The 19,009-nt window shown below is 37.8% G+C and overlaps 1 protein-coding gene across 2 annotated transcripts; it reads left to right on the forward strand.

The window, feature by feature from the left end:
- Positions 1-4,536: 4,536 nt before the first annotated feature.
- Positions 4,537-17,958, forward strand: LOC139984873 (uncharacterized). 2 transcript variants are annotated; one of them, XM_071998988.1, is made up of 9 exons: positions 4,537-4,737; positions 6,215-6,387; positions 7,223-7,286; positions 7,732-7,827; positions 8,694-8,800; positions 11,369-12,749; positions 13,475-13,580; positions 14,952-15,099; positions 16,191-17,958. In XM_071998988.1, exons 2-9 carry the CDS (start codon positions 6,255-6,257, stop codon positions 16,283-16,285), a joined length of 2,130 nt encoding a protein of 709 aa, XP_071855089.1. In that variant the 5' UTR covers positions 4,537-4,737; positions 6,215-6,254; the 3' UTR covers positions 16,286-17,958. The 2 variants fall into 2 exon arrangements, with proteins under 2 accessions (XP_071855089.1, XP_071855088.1); XM_071998987.1 differs by having other exon boundaries at positions 4,537-4,703.
- The last annotated feature ends 1,051 nt before the right edge of the window (positions 17,959-19,009 follow it).

The following is a 19,009-nucleotide window of genomic DNA, read 5'->3' on the forward strand; positions in this document are numbered from 1 at the left end:
ATAAACAGAATTTTCTCTCTGGGTTTGATACTTGAATCTAAAAAGCTGCAATGACTATATAGTCGTTTGCATTACCATGTAGCCTATGATGTTTATACATCATATTTTAAAAAAAAAAACACAAAAAAACAAAAACAACTCAGTACGAAATATCTTTTTGGTTTTGCACAATGAGGCTTTGTTCTCCCTAAACAATACTCACGTATACCTAGGTTCTCTATATTCACTTCAGTAATCTTAATTGCTTTGCACAAAGCGTGGCAAAGTAAAATATGATATGTATTCAGATTAAAGTATCAATACAATAGTAAGGCGGGCGTACAAAAAGAATCCCATAACCAATTAAGTGTTTTTTCTTTATTGTGGCCTTCTTTTTAAATTAGTCAACCAGACAATTCATACTTTTTATATATAGCCAGCTTACCAATAATTGAATCACAGATTTTCGATCGGTGTTAATTGTCTATCACCTTCAGTGTGCACTGAAGGGTGGTGGTTAGACCCTATACACTCCCTTCTCTCAAGCTATAAAGTTGATCAGTTTGCCAGTCGGATGCAGCGACACACTCCAACATTTCTGGAAAGATGAGAGAGGATGTGACAAGGGGAGTTGGGAGAGGGCTGATGGGATATGTAGGACGACTCGATCCAAATCCTTTAGAAATCAAGGCAATTAAGATAAGAGGCATCATAGTAACCCAATTATGCTATATGTACACTGCAGGAACTATAGAGCTATGATGAAAAAGGTCACATCAGCCTAGTTTTATGGAGAATTTATGGTTTTGCAGGGGGTGGAGGGAGGGGGGGGGGGTGTTAATGTGGGATGATCAGTTACAATTTTTTTGATTAAATATTTGGAATTAAATATTTTTGTTTCTTGGTGGTATAATTATTAGCGTACTTTTCCTGTATGGTCGAGAATTAGACAGTGGGGTGGTTAACTTACAGAGGCATGTAAACCATGCTTTATCAGTGGCCGCGCTTTACGATTTTTTTTTTGTAGATTCTACGGTGTCCCAATTGGGACTTTGCAAAATATTGGAAATAACTTAAGAAGAAATTTCAACTATTTCCAATATCAATACGTCGACCTTTTCCTGTGACTTCGTTAGGACTTCGTCAGGACAATGTAGAAGAGTACCATAATACGTCTTGCCCGGTCCAAAGAGAGTTTGACCAATTGAAATATGTGAAACAAGGCAATACGCATTATAGTACTCTTCTACATTGTCCTTAGAGTTCATGTTACCCATTGGTTAGGTGGTCCAAGACGTGTTGGTCTTGATTATGGCCCAAATGCTTTTTATTCGTTGTTCCGTTACACTAATTTAAGAAGTGATGATGTAGTGGTCATTTGAATTGGCCAAGCACTCTTTGGTCCGGGCAAGACGCATTGTGATCAGTGTTCGACTTATGGCCAAAAAATTGCATAGCAACAAATTTCGACAATTGCTATACAATATTTTTGTTGCATAGCAGTTCCCCAATATTGAATAGCAGTTTTGAAATTACCACAAAACGGACCAAATGTTGGCGATCAATGTATTAACTAGAAAATGTTTGTTTATTATTATTATTTATACTAGTGTTGCTACGATAATCGTTTTCAATATCGGTATCGGCCGATATTTGCAATATCGGCAGCATATCGGTATCGGTAAAATTTTGCCTAATTGCCGATAACAGCAAACCGATATTGAACTTTTCTTTTTAACAGCAGAGCTACCTGTACTTATTTATACTTGCAATGATTTGTTAATCTGCCCAAGACGATCCATTTCTTTAGCGTCAGTTAAACTCAGATTCATTTTCGATTAATATCCATGGAAACCTGACTCTCCGTAACATCTAAAAACACGTCTACGGCGCGCGAATATAACCAATGACCTTCGTGAACCTTGGCCTACACACAGCATTAGTGCAGCATATATACACTGTACTAACCATTCATTTCCTCAAAGGCCTCCGTGAAAACCTTGAACATGATGCATACAGTAACTGCACAGTTCAGCAGTGTTGGAAAACCTTGTTCAATTTCCCGCGAACACACTGCCGATTTCCCGCCGGTGTTCGCCTGCCTAGCACGCATAACGTGCGAGCATAAAGGCGTGGTGTCCAGGGGCCCGTCTTAGGGCTATGGTGGGGTCATGGGGTAGAACCCCTCTTGGGGATCCTGGGGGCGAAAGCCCCCGAAAATTGTCATTTTTTGCGATGTCTGCCGATGAAAAAATTCGCAGTTGAGGATGCAAAATACTGACAACTTTTTTTATTTAAATTGTCACGAAACTGATGAAAATTTTAAAATGACAAGTTAAAGTAGCTATATTATGTTATAAAATGAAAAGAGATTTAATCTGTCTTTCAAAAAGTGCAACTTACAAAACTTCCGATATTATGAAACAAACAACGTTCAGCAAAGCCCCGTTTCTAGACTGCCTAACAATGAATAGCGTGCACTATGCGTACATTTTTACAACTGCAGTGTTTAACCCTATACCCAACTACTGTACCACGGTACATGTGCTGCGAATTTGCCCAGGTACCTTCCCAACAACTGTGAGCTCATCCCCTGTGTAACACTTGTTTGTTAACATTTTTTTGGCACGTTGCCAGGGAACCTTTTAGTTACGTGAGATCCGTAACCGCCGAGGTGGTTAGGCTATTTGCTTTACACTTAACTATGGTAAGATATTATTTTGTCAGGTTTTTTTTTCGCTATACGGTCATGGCGGCGATCCGTACTTCCGAGTGGGGGAGATATGACCTTGTTGACTATCTAAGCGTAGCGCCACCATGAGTTGGCGCGAATCGTACAAGAAAATTTTGGGATTAACAAACCCTCTAGATGGCCGGAAACGGCACTTCCCGAGGTTTCCAAGCGCATATACCCAACTTTAAAATAGGGATGTCATGTCCGAAATATCTCATAATCAGGATCCAAAATACTTTTTTTTTAAATTTCGGGTGTTATTTTGGGAAAATTGCCCCTGTCAATCTTGTTTCAGGCGCAACGTTAGAATGTTCGAGAGCTCTTTTATATTATTCGATGAAGAAAATGGCCTCATGCAGGCTATTATAGGCCTATTCACATGCAATACACAATTACACATAGTTACATTCCTAGGTACCGATTGCTAGGGCATCCAGGTGAAACGTGTATTAAGCATTACCCTGGTAACATGAGATTCTCAGCTGTTCGAGGGAACATGTGCGTGTGTAGGCCTACTATAGGGCCTATATGAATACTATGAGGGTGCATATATGTACTATATCAATACCGTGGGCGCAATAATACATTTTGTTGTTATAGGGCCATGAATGAAGCCTACAGTCAACTATTTTTGCTTTATAAAGACGCTTTATTTGAAAAGATCGCACTGCGTTTATGGTAGGCGAGAAATGAAGCTAAAAAAGAGCCGTACATTAACGATGATGCATAAATGTAGGCATGAAAATATTCTTATCCCTGGCATTTGGTGTGGGGGGGGGTATGGTGTTTTACATTCCCTCCACCCATTTTCATGGGGGGGATATATCCCCCCCCCCCCAGGATCGCCGCCCATGTATACGGTCAAGTGAATAAGTTGTACATTGAGTATAAACTCAATAAATTATAACTTCTACATTGTGATCGACAGTTCGTAAGTTAAGGTTTGAGTGTTTGCTCCCAAATCTGACAAGGAATTTGTATCGCACAAATCGGCACAATGTGCGATGCTGATTTGGAAACGTCTCGCAAGTTTGTCGTTTTGGATCGCATTTTGCGATGCGATACCGGAAAAATCGAACACTGATTGTGATACTCTTCTACATTGTCATTGGAGTTCATATGACCCATCGGTTTGGTGATCTAAAGCGTGCTGGATGGATTAAGGCCCAGAACTTTTTCGTGGTCCCGTTACATTAGTTTAGGAAGTGATGATGTAGTGGTCATTTTAATTGGTAAAGCACCCTTTGGACCGGGCAAGACGCATTATGGTACTCTTCTACATTGTCATTGGAGTTCATATGACCCATTGGTTAGATGGTTTAAGGCGTGCTGGTCTTGATTAGGGTCCATGCAAATGCTTTTTATTAGTAGTTCCGTTACACTAAATTCAGAAGTGATGATGTAGGGATCATTTGAATTGGTCAAGCACTTTTTGTACCGGGCAAGGCGCATCATGGTACTCTTCTACATTGTCATTAGAGTTCATGTGACCGGTTTGGTGATCCAAAGCGTGCTGAATGGATTAAGGCCCACATTTTTTCGTGGCCCCGTTACATCCATGATCCATCTTATAAGTGATGGTATAGTGGTCATGTGAATTGGTCAAGCACTGTTTGGACAGGGAAGACCCATTGTGGTAATTTTTTATGTCGTCTTCAGAAGTTCATATGACCCATTGATAAAACCTCATTATCCTTGGGAAAACACACTAAACTGTACTTTTTGGACGAAAAATTCTTGATAATTACGTACGGAAGCATTCGGCTTTCCATAGTTGTATATCGAATCCATTGTCGAATTAGTATGAATGTCGAACGAGGAACTCGGAATAAGTACCTAACTTCAAGTTCAGAGACGAATTCTTGGCTAGCGCGTAATTCGAAGTTATGTAATATATATGTTAATGATTCTTGGTTGAGGTCTTCACGGCATTACATTCTGCAACGTCGTCGTTTACCAAAATGTGGATCTAATAAAAAACAGAGTCAAGGTTAGTCTACATAGACCACATTGAGTAAGAGATGGTGAGAGAAAAGAATTGAACTTCGTTATGCTAGGCTCAGCTTAGGCCACACAGGCCTATCCTTTTAATGTACGTTACAATACTAATTATTTGCTGTACATACTCACTAGTAACACTAAGTAACAGGCTTTGCCTAGTGTGTAACCAAGCTTAGGCCTGAAAGTCTCAAGTAAAACTAACACTTGTACGCAGTGAATGTGATAAAGTATGGCAGATATTGACAAGTGAAAGGCACACTTCAGGGATTCAGGCAGTATTGATACACAATTACCATTGTAACACAGTCTTCGTAAAGTAACAACACTACAAAGTACTATCCTAAAGACCAAAGTTGACTAGCATTGTAAGGAAAGGTTGAATTTTGAGTGGTGTTTTGGTGGTTGTATTCTTTGTTTCATAGATGAAGGTTAAATGCCCTAGTTTAGAACACTTCATCCAGAAATTTGCCAAATTTGTTAATGATAAAAGTCCATTATCAAAGAAAAACTTGAACGTTATGGAAGTCACATTATTTTTCAATAATTGTAACAGAAACTTTTCCATGTGAATAATTGGCTTTGAAATAATTAAATGGTCTTAGTTGCCTAAATGTTATCTGTGAGCCTTGAATGAACTTTATGCTTGTAAAATTTGTTAACAACCACATCTTATAAACTTTCTAAATGTATATACCTACTATTAATTTATGGAAGGTCAGACAGGTACAGTAACATTGAATTTATTCAGGGCATTTTGCACAAACTTTGAGAAATGGACAGGACAGTGGATTCATCTGGAGACACATTAAAACGGTACAGGAGGTGTGGGTACTACTTTTCCCCAGAAATCAGGGATGCCCGGCAACATTGTTATACATCTTCATGATTTCTGAACTTAAATATATATTTTTTCTTTTCCCATTATGGCCAAGATGAAGGAAGAAGATGCAAATAGACCTAGTGTACAATACTACAATGTAATATTTAACTATTCATTCATACTTAAAAATGATTGATCATGCTATTGCTGGATGCACTCTGCCTCACGCATCGTTTTGGTTAAACCTCAAATTAGACCCACAGAAGACTATTGGTTTAAAGGCATTGAAAACTCGCCCCAAACCGCGTGCCGCACTCTGAAAAAGTTAACTTTTCGTTGCTTGAAAGTGAAGTTTTCTTCTTGTCGCTACAAAATGCAGACAGTACTGAAACGTGATACCTTGTTATCTGCTGTCCCTGAGATGTCCATGGCCTTATTGTTTGTACACAGTGCTGTGGGTATTGACCGCAGCAGTATGTACTGTGTGTGTATTTTTTGGGATTGATGGTGGTGTCTAACACTTCTGTTACACCTCATTTGAAACTAGGTCAGATAACCTGCATTAGACGTTTCTTTTTGCGCGAGTCTTCACACCCTTTAGCTCTAATTATTCATTCGCAGTTGGATTTGTCATCCTTCAGATTGGTAAAATGATGTTACTGGGTATTTATTTTTCACAGTTCCTGTTGACAGTGATGTTCTATCAATCTACCAATCAGCATGGACCTGGACACTCCTTTGGAGATGATGTCTCCATCCATCAGTCTGTCAACCTCCCTTCCATCATCAACAGCTGATGTCTTTTCCCTACTTCTGACTCAGCTACAGCAGTGCCACACCCAACAAATCACTGGTATGTAATGCAAGGACATTTTTTAGACAGATCAAAAGTGAAAATGTACCATTTTTCGATAAACCTCGAAGCTCATGAATCGTGATGCTGGATTTCAACTTTCATGTCCAGCTAATCTCATGGCAATACTTTGATGAAAATAGGTAGAATGAGAGAATACTTTAAAAGTTAACAAAATCATTGCAGTGAAAGGATCTGCAAACAGAAAATCAAGTGATTAAAATTCTTTTCTAGTTCAAAGCAGTACATCAGGGTGTTGCATTTTATTTTTTGTGACTCTGTGAGTCTCCACTGGTTGACACTATCAATTCACCACATCAGTCTTAAAGTGACATCCTTAATGCTCACAAGGAGCATATATGGCAAAAAGACTTAACAAGATTGGGTTTTGTATAGGCTTGTGTTTGTTTGCACTGGTACAGTATCTGAGCAAAACAAGTAGTGTTATGCAATCTAAAATATTTCAAAACCCTCAAAATTCTTCATAACTAAGCAAGTGTCTTACTACATGCAAATCATCTTTGCACACAAATATATTACTCTTTCCTTTCATTATTGATATAACTCTATACTTTAGATGTCTAAAAAGTTGAAATTTACAAATGCATAGATATTCTGCCCATGACACTATGTACAGTAATACTGTAGTGTAGGTAATATTGCAAAGTCAACAAATTACAATGACTCTCCAAGTCTGCATCCACACACCCCACCCCTCCCCACCCCATCTATTAAGTTAGCATTGTTTCATGGTTCTGGTTGTATTTTCATGTTTTGCTTCAAAATTCATTTTATTATTTTATTTTAGGAACATTTTCCTCTCTCTTTCATTCAGAATTGGAGCAAAAAGTGGCCCATTTAAAAAAGAAGTTTCAGAAAGTAATGGCTATCGTTAAGGAGTAAGTGTTTATTATTCTTACTGAAACACCACACGAAACTCATGAAGGTACAAACTGGTTTCATTTATTTCACTAAGTTATTAATTACAGTAACAATCTGCCTTTCCCAGGAGTTTTGGGTTAACTTCTCAGGCTGAGTCAAAATATAAAAATGACGGGACAAACTTCCAAGAGAAAGCAGTCCATCATTTCTGAAATTCTTTAATGTGTGCAACTAGAACGACCATCGTCGACCATAAAGGGCTACCCTTGCACTTTTTTCATGCACTTTTTTCATGTCTTTTTTAAATATATTTTGTTTTTATACATGTCCTGTTTCTCTGTCTTAACTATGGTTGACAACTGATAGGTAAAAGAGGCAATTTAGTCTTTCTCTGTACATGGGACATGTGTAAAGTATAATATGTCATTCACTAGGCATTCTTGTGATGATTCTCTTCTCTAGGAGAGGTGAAATTGCCGTAAAATACCGACAAACATGTCACCAACTCAGGGAAGAAAACCACAGGTTGAGGAAACTGATGAACAGAGAAAAGCATAGGTAAGTGTACACATTGGGTAAGTTCACGCCCAGACAGGCCATCATTTCCTACGAGAGGAGTTGTCGATCACTATAGATCATTTCGATTCTGGCCAAGACAGGTAATATTTCGTACATAAACAGATAGCCCCGACTCTAACCCCAGAGATCTACATGCTTTCAACGGTTAGATTGGTCCATCCTGACTATTAGGTTATTAACAGCTAAATCCAATACAGATGTACGTTAAAGAGCACAATATGTGTTCCCACAAACTTAAATGTGATATTTTATGCAAACCATTGAAGCTCTTCATTGTTAAAACATCAGCAAGTTCCTTTCGAGGTGCATCTTGCATTGAACTTGCTTTGCTTCCATCTGGGGATACCATTCAGGTGCGGAGCCTGAGAGCAGAACTTGTTTACTTCAGTTCGAAAGAAATACCAGGAATGGTGGCATAGGCATATAACAAATATGTAACAAATATATAACAAATATATAACATAAAACAAAAGGTTTCCAAAAGGAAAAGGGAACAAACAGAACATTACGTTAAATCTGGGAGAAAAAATCCTTTTCCTGCATTGGACTATCATTAAAGTTAATAACTTGTAAATTGTGAGCAGAGTGAATGCATGAGTCTCTCAGTTGGATGGACTATTTCTGTGCTAAAGTTTTGAAATCCTGGCTGTGCTGACCGATACCTTAAATCCAACGTGGGCAAAATAATTTGTCGGCCCCTGTGCAGAATACTAAAATGTTTCCATTTTGTTCATGGAAGAAGGGTATCCCCAATTAGTTACAATATTTAGGTGTGGCTTGCAAGAATTGTGTGCTCACCGCTGCTTAAAGTTATAGTACTACCTGCTTCTCTTTCTCATGTGTAGGATACCTTCCTCACCAACTCAGCTGATCTCAACACCATCTCCTCATCATCACCATTCTTACACCAACGAGAGCAGAATACCCCAAATGGAAGCCACGAAACACGATGGTAAAGTTTGTCTGTTCTATAATCATAACATCTGAACCTGCCGCCCAGTCGGTCAAAGGTTATGTCAGGTCAACACAGGTCAAAGTCTGAAAATTTTGTAAATGCAATGACTGGAATAGGTCAGCTTGTTTGAACTTTATACTAAATAGATTCCCCTTGGTTTAGTAAAAGACGGCTATTGAAGTAGGTGCAAATCACTTTATGCAGATCATATTAAAGAAGGCTTTGGGGAAGATTAGCCCTTGCTCACCAAGTTAGCGAGTCAAAATAAAGATGAAATAAATATAAATAAATAAAATAGGTACATACAGTAGTTCTGAAAACCTTTTAAACATGAATTGATTTGGCAAGGAATCCCAATTAGCCAGTTCAGGCTGGCATTCTGGTTTTGTATTCCGTTTTGGTACATAGTCAATACAATTGGATACTGAAATCTTATAGCATTTCATTAGTTTGACTAGTCAAGTTTCATTTCATATTTGGTTTTGATGAAAAGAGCAACCTATGCAGTCATGATGGCGTATGTGTGTGGTGTGTGGACGCGTATGTATGTGTGTGTTGCACCCACCTTGTAAACACGGTTTCTCAAGATAGGAAGCATGGAGACTTTTCATTCTTGGCATGTAGATGCCCCATATCGATTGAAACAACCCTATGTTTTTGGTGGAGGTCAAAGATCATTTGACATCACCAAAGGTCAAATTGTAAAACCCTTGTAAACATGTTATCTCAAGTTAGGAACCATTGGAACTTTCATACTTGGCATGTGGATGCATTATAGCAAGTAGAGTAGCAGGACCCCATTGTTTTTGGTGGAGGTCAAAGGTTATCTTAGGTCACCAGCAGTGAAATGCTTAAAACCTGGTAAACACAATATCTCCATGATAGGAAGTATGAATACTTGTTGTACTTGACATGTGTATGTGTCATATTAAGTAGATGAACCCTATTATCTTTGGTGGAGGTCAAACGTCATCTGAGGTCACCAGAGGTCAAACACTGACAACCATGCGAAACACTGCATCCCAAGATAGGAAGCATGGATACTCTTTACACTTAACATGTGGATGTATGATATTAAGAAGAAGCCTATAGCTTTTGTATAGGTCAAAGGTCATCTGAGGTTACCAGAGGTCCAATATTAAAAACATTGTAAACATGATATCTCAAGTTCGAACGCATGGATACTTTCATACTTGGCATGTGGATGCGTTATATTTCATAGAAGAACTTGATTGTTTTGTTACGTCAGGCGCTATCACCGGACAACTATTTTCATATCATAGGACTTTGGAAGCGAGATTATTGCTGAAATTGCAAGATGGTACACTTTTAGGCCTAGTCAGATGAGAGAGATTATGAAGATGATCGAAGGTCTGAGATACAATGTGCCATATTATGAATGACGATAGGCTAGGTTTTGCACATTTACTACTGTTGTCACTAGTCTGCTAGTTGCATCGGCGATCAGCTGTTCTTCGAGAAAGGAGCGCTTTGTTGGTACTTAACATGCATCACAGTGCGTTCTCTCACTGGCTTGTTTAAATCAAGATGCATGGAGTAACAGAATACATGAATTTCTACGGCGGAGAAGTGTTTGGATACTTTCAATCATTAATTTCTTAATGAATGAAACGCTTTTGGGCAAAAATTAGCTTGGTGAAACCCCCTTTTTTCATGGCTTGTCAGATAAGCGGCTTGAATGAAGTTCCATTTGTTGAAATGATTAGTTATGTGTTTCCTTTTCACCAAATGCATGGAATCACTTTCAAAATGATTTCTCATGGTAGAAATCATGGATACATTTCATACATGGTATATGGATTTGTCATATTGAGTACAACAATCCTGTTGTTGCATGTGTAGACCAAAGGTCACTTGAGGTCAGCAGAGATCAAACTCTAAAAACCCTTAATCGTGGTATCTCAAGGTAGGAATCATGGCTACTTCTCATACTTGGCATATGGATGCATCACATTGAGTATGAGACCCCTACTGTTTTGGTGGAGGTGTGTATTGTATAGTACTGAGTAGACTGAACTGTGTTTACCATGCCATAGTGTAAAGGTACATCAACATAGTGGTTCAGGCCATTTATATTGTAAGAGCTATTTCTGGTTAACAAGCAGAAGACTAGTGTAATGAAGTCATCGAAACCTGAATGCAATTTGCATTCTGTTTTTTTTTTCCATTTTTTTTCTCAACTTTGCTTTTGACTCTGAATAATACTAACATATAAGAGTGTCAGAGCATGGAGGTCAGAGCATGGACTGTTTTACCTCCATGGTCAGAGCGACCACTAAACTATTAGTACTTTGTTGCTCATTTGAAGTAATCTAGTAGGGTATCTAGTTTGATTTATTGCAAAACTTGGGAGGTTTGTTAAAAGGTGACCTAAAAATTGATGACAACACATAAATCATACTTGTGTGAGTAAATTCATTTTAAGTCTTCATAAAAATCACAAATAACTGAAAAAGTGAGACATAATTTTCTTTCCTGTCGAGTCGTCAATTTCACTGTTCTAATAAACAGAACTTTTCCACTTTCTCTCCGTTTGACACTTAGACAATGTAAGCGAACCATCTCGGACGTCAGATACCATCGGTGGATCGGATAACTCGAAGAAAAGTCGTCTCGCTCTGAGGAAAAGAAACCGGAAAGTCAGATATGCAGAGGTCAGTAGAAGTTCAGAGATAAGCCCGGAGGGCAGGACATTAGGTGGATCCGATTCTCCACCAGGAGCAAAACTCTTTGTTCCAGAAACAATGGATCCAGATCTTTATGAGGTTGAATCTCGTCAAGAACAAAATGTGGCTAATTTGGAGGAAGTCACTGAAGAAGTTAATGGGACAGATGCAAATGTGGAGAGGTCAAAGGTCAGGAGTGGAAACTCTAGCACACCATTGCTCGTTGCTAATGTGTCACTCTCGCGATACGACAATTTAATCGTCGAAGGAGACAGAGGTGCAATCTCTCCGATAAGACAGAGTTCTTATCTCGAGAGCGGTGATAAAAACAGGGAAACCCGATCTGGAGAGGAAGTGAAATCAGATGAGGTCAGTGACAGCTCATACACACAGATGTCTCCGACGTTTGCAGGACACGGAATGCTGAGTGCACGTACGTCACCGATCAGTAAACATATTGCTCAACCGGGTATAGTTGAGACACCCGTGTCCCATCACAGTAAGAAATCTTTGTCCCGTACATTCGACCAGACGGGGGAATCAGAAGCCTCGCATCTATTACTGCCACAAGACGTCACTCCGTCAGGAGTTCGCGGCGAGGTTCAAAGAGACTCGTCTTGCTTGAAGAGGAAGAGCAGTCCTCTGGTGGGCAGCGGGAAGAAATTACGAAGCACTTCCGAGGCAGGTAAAACCACAAAGAGAAAAGCTGGAAACGTCAGAGAGTTTACTTTCGAGCCGGACAGATTGAAGTTAGAGGAACAGAAACGTCTGAGACAGAGCACACTCTCGCAGCACTTGAAACCGAGCAGAGAACAGAAAGACAGAACAGAACAAAGATCCAGAGAGGGAGATGACTTCAAAGTACCTGAAGTACCCGAAACAGGCGACCGGAAGAAGCGTCTGAGTATAGAAACGGAGGGAATCACAGACGAAACAAACGTATCGCTCTCGTTGAACGGAAGTCTGGATCCGATGATCGATCTAGACCACTACGACAGAGACTCGCAGCATCTCGAGTACAAATCATCTCCTCCAAAGACCGGACATCGGCTCGATTCGGCCGCAACCGAGGTCGCTACTGCGAGTCTCGTCTCGGCAGAATCAAGGGTCGGTGATGGGATGGACAAAAGCGACCTGATGTTTGAGGATAGTTTCGACCTCAAATCTGACGTTGATAATGCCGAGGGAGGAAACGGGGTTCATCAGGAAGAAGAAGACGACGTGTGTGAAATTGTCGAGATTGTCGACGACTTTGACAGGTGAGCATATTTTCCGTAAATAATGTGTGCGTGTCTGACAAATTTCCTCAGCTGAAATCATAGGAGCTATCCTGGAGAATTTATTCTATGAAGAGAAACGTCCATAGGATGTTAATGGAGGGCTAGAGATGCCATGAAACATTGCTTTTGAAAAATGGAACAGACAAGGAGATATGTCCTGTCACCAAATTTAAGTTTTATTTTGAGGTAGGCCAGGACCAATGGGATGCACAAAGACCATAAAAGAAACCAAAGAGTCTGACTCTGACATTGTACTAAACTCCTAGGTTGAAAGATTGTAGGAGAAAGAATGATAGAGTTTTTCTCATGGAAGGAGGATCGGGGACAAGCAGAACCCGCCACCTCCCCCCCATAATGAAAACCCATTTTCTCTGATAACAGAGCTCTTTAAAATGATAAAATTATTGTGAAAGTTTAATGATAAGTATACTTTTAGAAGGTCTCCAGCCTTAGCGAATTACCAACCTCTAGCCATTGTTCAAATCTGACGTTTTTCCCCGAGCTGTAATCTATATACCTACGACAGTGAGATCTATTAAGTATTGACATATCAAATACAGCAATATTCAAGTCCAAAAAGTTATACAAATTGAATGCACAGGTAGTAAAACAGATATTTTCACTCTCCTGTGATCGAATGCACAAAAACAATTGAGATTTTTGAATAGTTTACCTTGTTAACTTTTTCATCTGTTAAAATGTAGAGTGCCGAGAAACGAGGACGTGCCGCAGTTTAAGCACAGGGAAGTAGTAAGGAAGCACGACGAGAGAGAAAAACTGAAAGGATTCGACTGTAAGCAATGCGCAGAGGTGAGTCAAAACAGAGAGGGCGCTCATCCATTTAAGGCGTATCGTGCGGATGGTGTTGTTATCACCCATCGAGTCCATCGACCACACGACAGAATAATTTATCGGGTGTCTCACCGGCCGCAAAAGTGGGCAAATTGCTGTACAGATTTATGCAATTATATCTATATATCAAATTTTGCAGACTGAATCGTACTAAAATTGACTATTTTATGGGAATTATATTTCATAAAGGTGTTCCCTGTGTGATTGACCTTTGACCATTACTGATGATGATGATGATGATGATGATGATGATGATGATGATGATGATGATGATGATGATGATGATGATGATGATGATGATGATGATGATGATGATGATGATGATGATGATGATGATGACGACGACGACGACGACGACGACGACACTGATTACTGATGTTGAATAAATCTTTACTTAATCTTTATCAATTTAATATCTGTGGTTTTTGCCAAAATCCCATTAATGCTCCCCAAGGAACTTTGACACTACCTGAGTAGTCTTTTACCTGTATGCACCCATAAAATCAACTGAAACAACCTGAATGACCAGATGGAAAATGGGGTGAAATAAGAATTATTTGGGAAATTAGCATAATTGGAAGATTTGTGGTGGGATATGCATTAGAACATATACAGTACATACAGAGAGGAACAAAGGGCATACTTAAATTTCTTGATTTTGTTTACAAAATATTTCCCATTTTATATTTAATACATTTCCATTTTTGTGTAGTGGGATAGTTTACATTCTTAATTTCTGTGGCCCAAGAGTAATGTCAATTTCCATGCCCACCACTGGCTTATATCATAATTATGTGTATATGATATTATCATTTTTTTCTTTTGTGTCGGATGCAATTATTTTATAATTCCAATGTATTCTGATTTCAGCATGTTGCTTGAAGCTGAATACAACCTTCCTCTTACTCAATTGCTTTTGGTAAATCAAACCCTGCTTTGTGTCCACACCTGTTCTCTACAAGTCGTTGCGTTTTCAACCGAAATTGCTGCGATTCTACTTCCGACCAATGTGATATTCTGTTCTCCGATCTATTTCTAGTTTTTATATAATAATAATATTTACATATATATATACTATATATTTTTATATATATATTTATCTATATATATATATATATATATATATATATATATATATATATATATATATATTTATGTATATATATATATATATATTTATATATATAAATTTATTTTTATTATATTTTATGTTTATATTTATATATATTATTATATATATTTATTTATATATATATTTATATATATATTATCATATATATATAATATTTTAATATTAATAAAAATAATAATAATTTTTAATATTTCTAGTTTTACAACGGGATGCAGTTAACCGATACGCAAAGAGAAGAACGTATGACCGCGTGCTCCAGACATAGAGGGCGGTATACTCCTCCAAGCACTCCGGAACATTACTGGTCGATTGGCTTTCCTGATACACAGACCTGTCTAGAGAGAGGTAAAAGCCATTTGTCTCATTCAAATGTGTAAATTTTTCTTGATGAAAAGTTTTTATCTTGTCGTGAGTACAATATGAAATGACAATAATTTTGCCTTACTTTACGCTCCAATTCAATTAAGTTTTCTTTCTCATGTGATAGTTACAAAACATTAGGTTGCAAATGTTAAACAACCAAAACAAAATAATTATGACATATGGCCAACACACATTTTTTAACCTAGTGTCTGAGTAACTTGACTAGTGACTGAGTAACTTGACTGAGTAACTTGACCTTTCATATTCATTATTGAATCTAAAAGAAGATTAATAGGTCTTGTACATTACAATATATGAAAGGTGCTAAAAGACACTCTACAGGGTGGTAGGACATTTAAAACCCAAAAAATATGTATTTTGAACGACTGTTTCATAGCTAGAAAACAAAAAAAGAATCAGTAGCAATCCTTTTGTGAATAAAATTTGGTCACTTTGGTGAAAATATTGCAGATTACTTAACAAGCTTCACGTAATAAGTGAATGAGTAATTATAAAAACTGGGTGGGAAATGAAAAAAACAAATTAATAGGAAAATAGCGAAGAAATGTTTTGGCTAGAACTGGATTAGAATCGGTGACTTTAGGGTTACAAGGGGCTCAATTGCTCTACTAACTGAGCTTTCCAACCCTTAGTTGCCAGTCGGTAAGCGCCATTCAGAAGTCACAGTACCTCTCATATTCTGTAACTTGGGATCACCATTTCATTTGATACAACCCAGAAGTTAGCAGGAAAGTGGGGATTTTTAAGAATTCATAATCAGCGCTGCTTAGTAGACTGTTATCAACTTAAGATGTCATCAGATTAAAAAACGAAATCCTTCAACAACTTATTGACTCCGGTGATGCAAATTCCAATTAGTGTGACTTTTAACTCAACTTTCCAGTTGAGTCTATTGATTGGGGAGTTAGTTTGGGGTCTGTCTTCTGTACTGGGGAGTCAATCTGTGTATCATTTATCCACATTTCTTAAACTTAGAAAGCTACTGTTGTTATTTTTTTTTTGGCTAAACAATTATATTTTTTTGGTGTTTCCTTTCCTACTCGACCCTGCAGGTTATATTCAACAGGACGACGACATTAAAGTCGACGCAAATGCGATGCCCAGGAGAAGAAATAGATTGAAGCAACTGTTTCCAACAAAGACGTAGCTGTTATACAGATGATAGTGATGCTGCGAGAGGTTGGGGAAAAAAATATTTTGATGGCTTGCTTAAACTATTTAAACAAAATACTTTATGTTGGTATTTCTTTGCATCACAGATGTCTCAGGCAGGGTTCGCCTGTCTCTGTCATTTAATAACACCTTGTTAATTTAATTTTATGTGCTGTAGGATGACTTTCGGCACAAAATTAATTTTGATGTATTGTAGATGGTTAACATTTACTTGTAGCAATCCACCTCATAGTTTTGTACCTTAGTTATTTTTTTATATATTTTTTTTATACAAAATTTACCCTTTAAACAGTCGAGCTTTATTAAATTAAAGTGACTGGAATTTGTAACTTCGTTTTGGTTGAGTTTAGTATCAGAATTTCCAAACAATGGGTTAACATTAAAGTGAATTAGTAATATTTAAGGCCAGCACCGAGGAACGACGTCATCATTTCAAGTTAGCCTTAAAGGACCACTCCAAACATATTTTAAAGGTGTGTATATCTAAAAAAAACGGAATAGCTATAGAAACACTTTGTACATATATCATATCCAGACTAAAATGCTACCTTGAGTTGTCCTTTAATTACTGCATTCCTGAGGTTTCTTTCAGCAATATTTGAATAATATGTATTGTACAAAATATGGCTTTATTGATATTGAAATGCATTTCAAAGTGCGTTTCTCACAAGAAATCCAAACAGTCAAAGCAAAGGTTTATAATCTGCTAATTAATTCCAACAGATGTATTCAACAAGTTTGTTTAGTTATATATTAACTGAATTGCCTTGCGTAGGCTACAGAGGGAATATGTGAGGCTTAACCCTTCTTATTCAATTGTGTGGCAACCTATAAATATTTTCATGAATCATTTCTCACTTATGTCACTCTGAAAATGAAGTTATGGCCTTGAGATAGCAAACAGGTTTCAAAGGTGCCTAAGGTCTCATCCCACATCAAGTCTATCGCTGGACGGATGCAGATCTGGTATCAACCCTACACACACAATAAAAAGTAATTGTCATTTAGCCTCTGGAGAAGATCCTGCTAGGATCGAAACGTCAGGCCAACTTACTTTTACACAATTAAAAGTAGTTATAACCACAACGGACCATGTGTGCAGAGCTAGTAAGAGACCTAATTGACAGCATGAATGTGCCCGGACACCCTCCCCCCCTGCTCATGGGGGTCCGATTCAATGATCCCAGGGCCACATACCCCTTCTTTCTTAAATCCTGGATCAATCCCTTAGATGTGGGAGATCCCGCAGCTGGTAAGAGGTTTACAAAATTGGAAGTGAGAGAGAAATTAGTTGGCTTTACCGATGAGTGAGTATTTTTTATAATGAAGGTAACGAAACCAAATCCAGACCGGTTTCTTGGGAAGGCTTACCCTTTCTGTATATGCATAAGAAAGATAATGACAATGTGTGGGTTATATTCTTTACAGGTTCATTGATTTCCCTCCGGAAAGGGGGGGGGGGCTCTGAGGCGAGCCTTCAAGAGATGGTAAGAGATGGGTATTAGAGGACCCTGTAAGATTATAAAACAAACTTCAAAATGTTGGGAAAAAAAATAACTAATCTGGAATTGAAAATGTCAGTTCTCATTAATTTTATAAGTGTTGGATTCCAATAAGACGTATGCATATTATATGCACGAAGTACTATTTGTTTTTTTCTGTTGTGCTAACATGAAATGTGACTAAATATATATATATACATGTGTGTGGGTGTGTATTGTGCATGAACATATAGAAGCTTATTAAATGGAAATTACATGTTTTTCATTATGATGGTCTATATTTGCAAAATCGTTTAAAGAATAAATTGAAATAGAGAATGTATAACAAAAACTTGTTTGTCGTTTGCATCCTCTATCAGGATTTGCTTAATTTTATGAATGCAACATTCAACATCGTTTCTTGTTTGTATTTTTGACAACAAGGTATTTCAAACACCTTCTATAAAACAGTACGCTTATAAATATATTATATTTATTATTATGGGGAGTACTTAACTCTCGAAATCAATAGAAAAAAAAAACACATTGATATAAGTTTTGCTTGTAATCAGGCCATGTTTGTAAAACGAATTACTCGGTCAATATTAATATACATCATTCCGTCATTTAATTTTAGTAGAAAAACAGAGAGTAATATAAAGTAAAATGAATCTTTACTTGGTCTTGAACCAAATTTAGCAATGCACACAGCCTAAATGGCAATAATACAGTCTTTTGTAATGTACGTGTCGAGAGAAAGAAAACTAAGAAGATGTCGAAATGACAAACGAAATATTTCTCGTTATGAGATATGTTTTTTACATGGACAGCAAAATGTCCTTTCCTGTTTTGAGAACTCCCGGTTATCCATTCTCTAAATGTGTGGCCGTTTATCCTGCAGCTGTGACGTCAGGTAGTGTACCGCCTACCCCTCGCCCCCTACAACCCCGCCACCTTTATTTAAAAGTTAAAATGAAAAGTGAGAAGGAAATTGATGAAACCTGATATAAAATACAAAATGAATACATTATTGTAAGAGAGCAAGAACTATAGGTTTGTTATCTAAAATTAGCAATTAGGCCTATTAAAAACTTTTACAAACATTTAAAAAATGTTGGACCTACATGAATAATGCAGTAAGAAGAAACGAAGCCTCAATGCTAAACTGGTGTCAGTCAGTGGCGGAGCGTCCATACAGTCAGGGGGGGGGGGGATAT

The sequence above is a fragment of the Apostichopus japonicus genome, chromosome 17 (genome assembly GCF_037975245.1).
Source record: "Apostichopus japonicus isolate 1M-3 chromosome 17, ASM3797524v1, whole genome shotgun sequence".
Taxonomy (NCBI): domain Eukaryota; kingdom Metazoa; phylum Echinodermata; class Holothuroidea; order Aspidochirotida; family Stichopodidae; genus Apostichopus; species Apostichopus japonicus.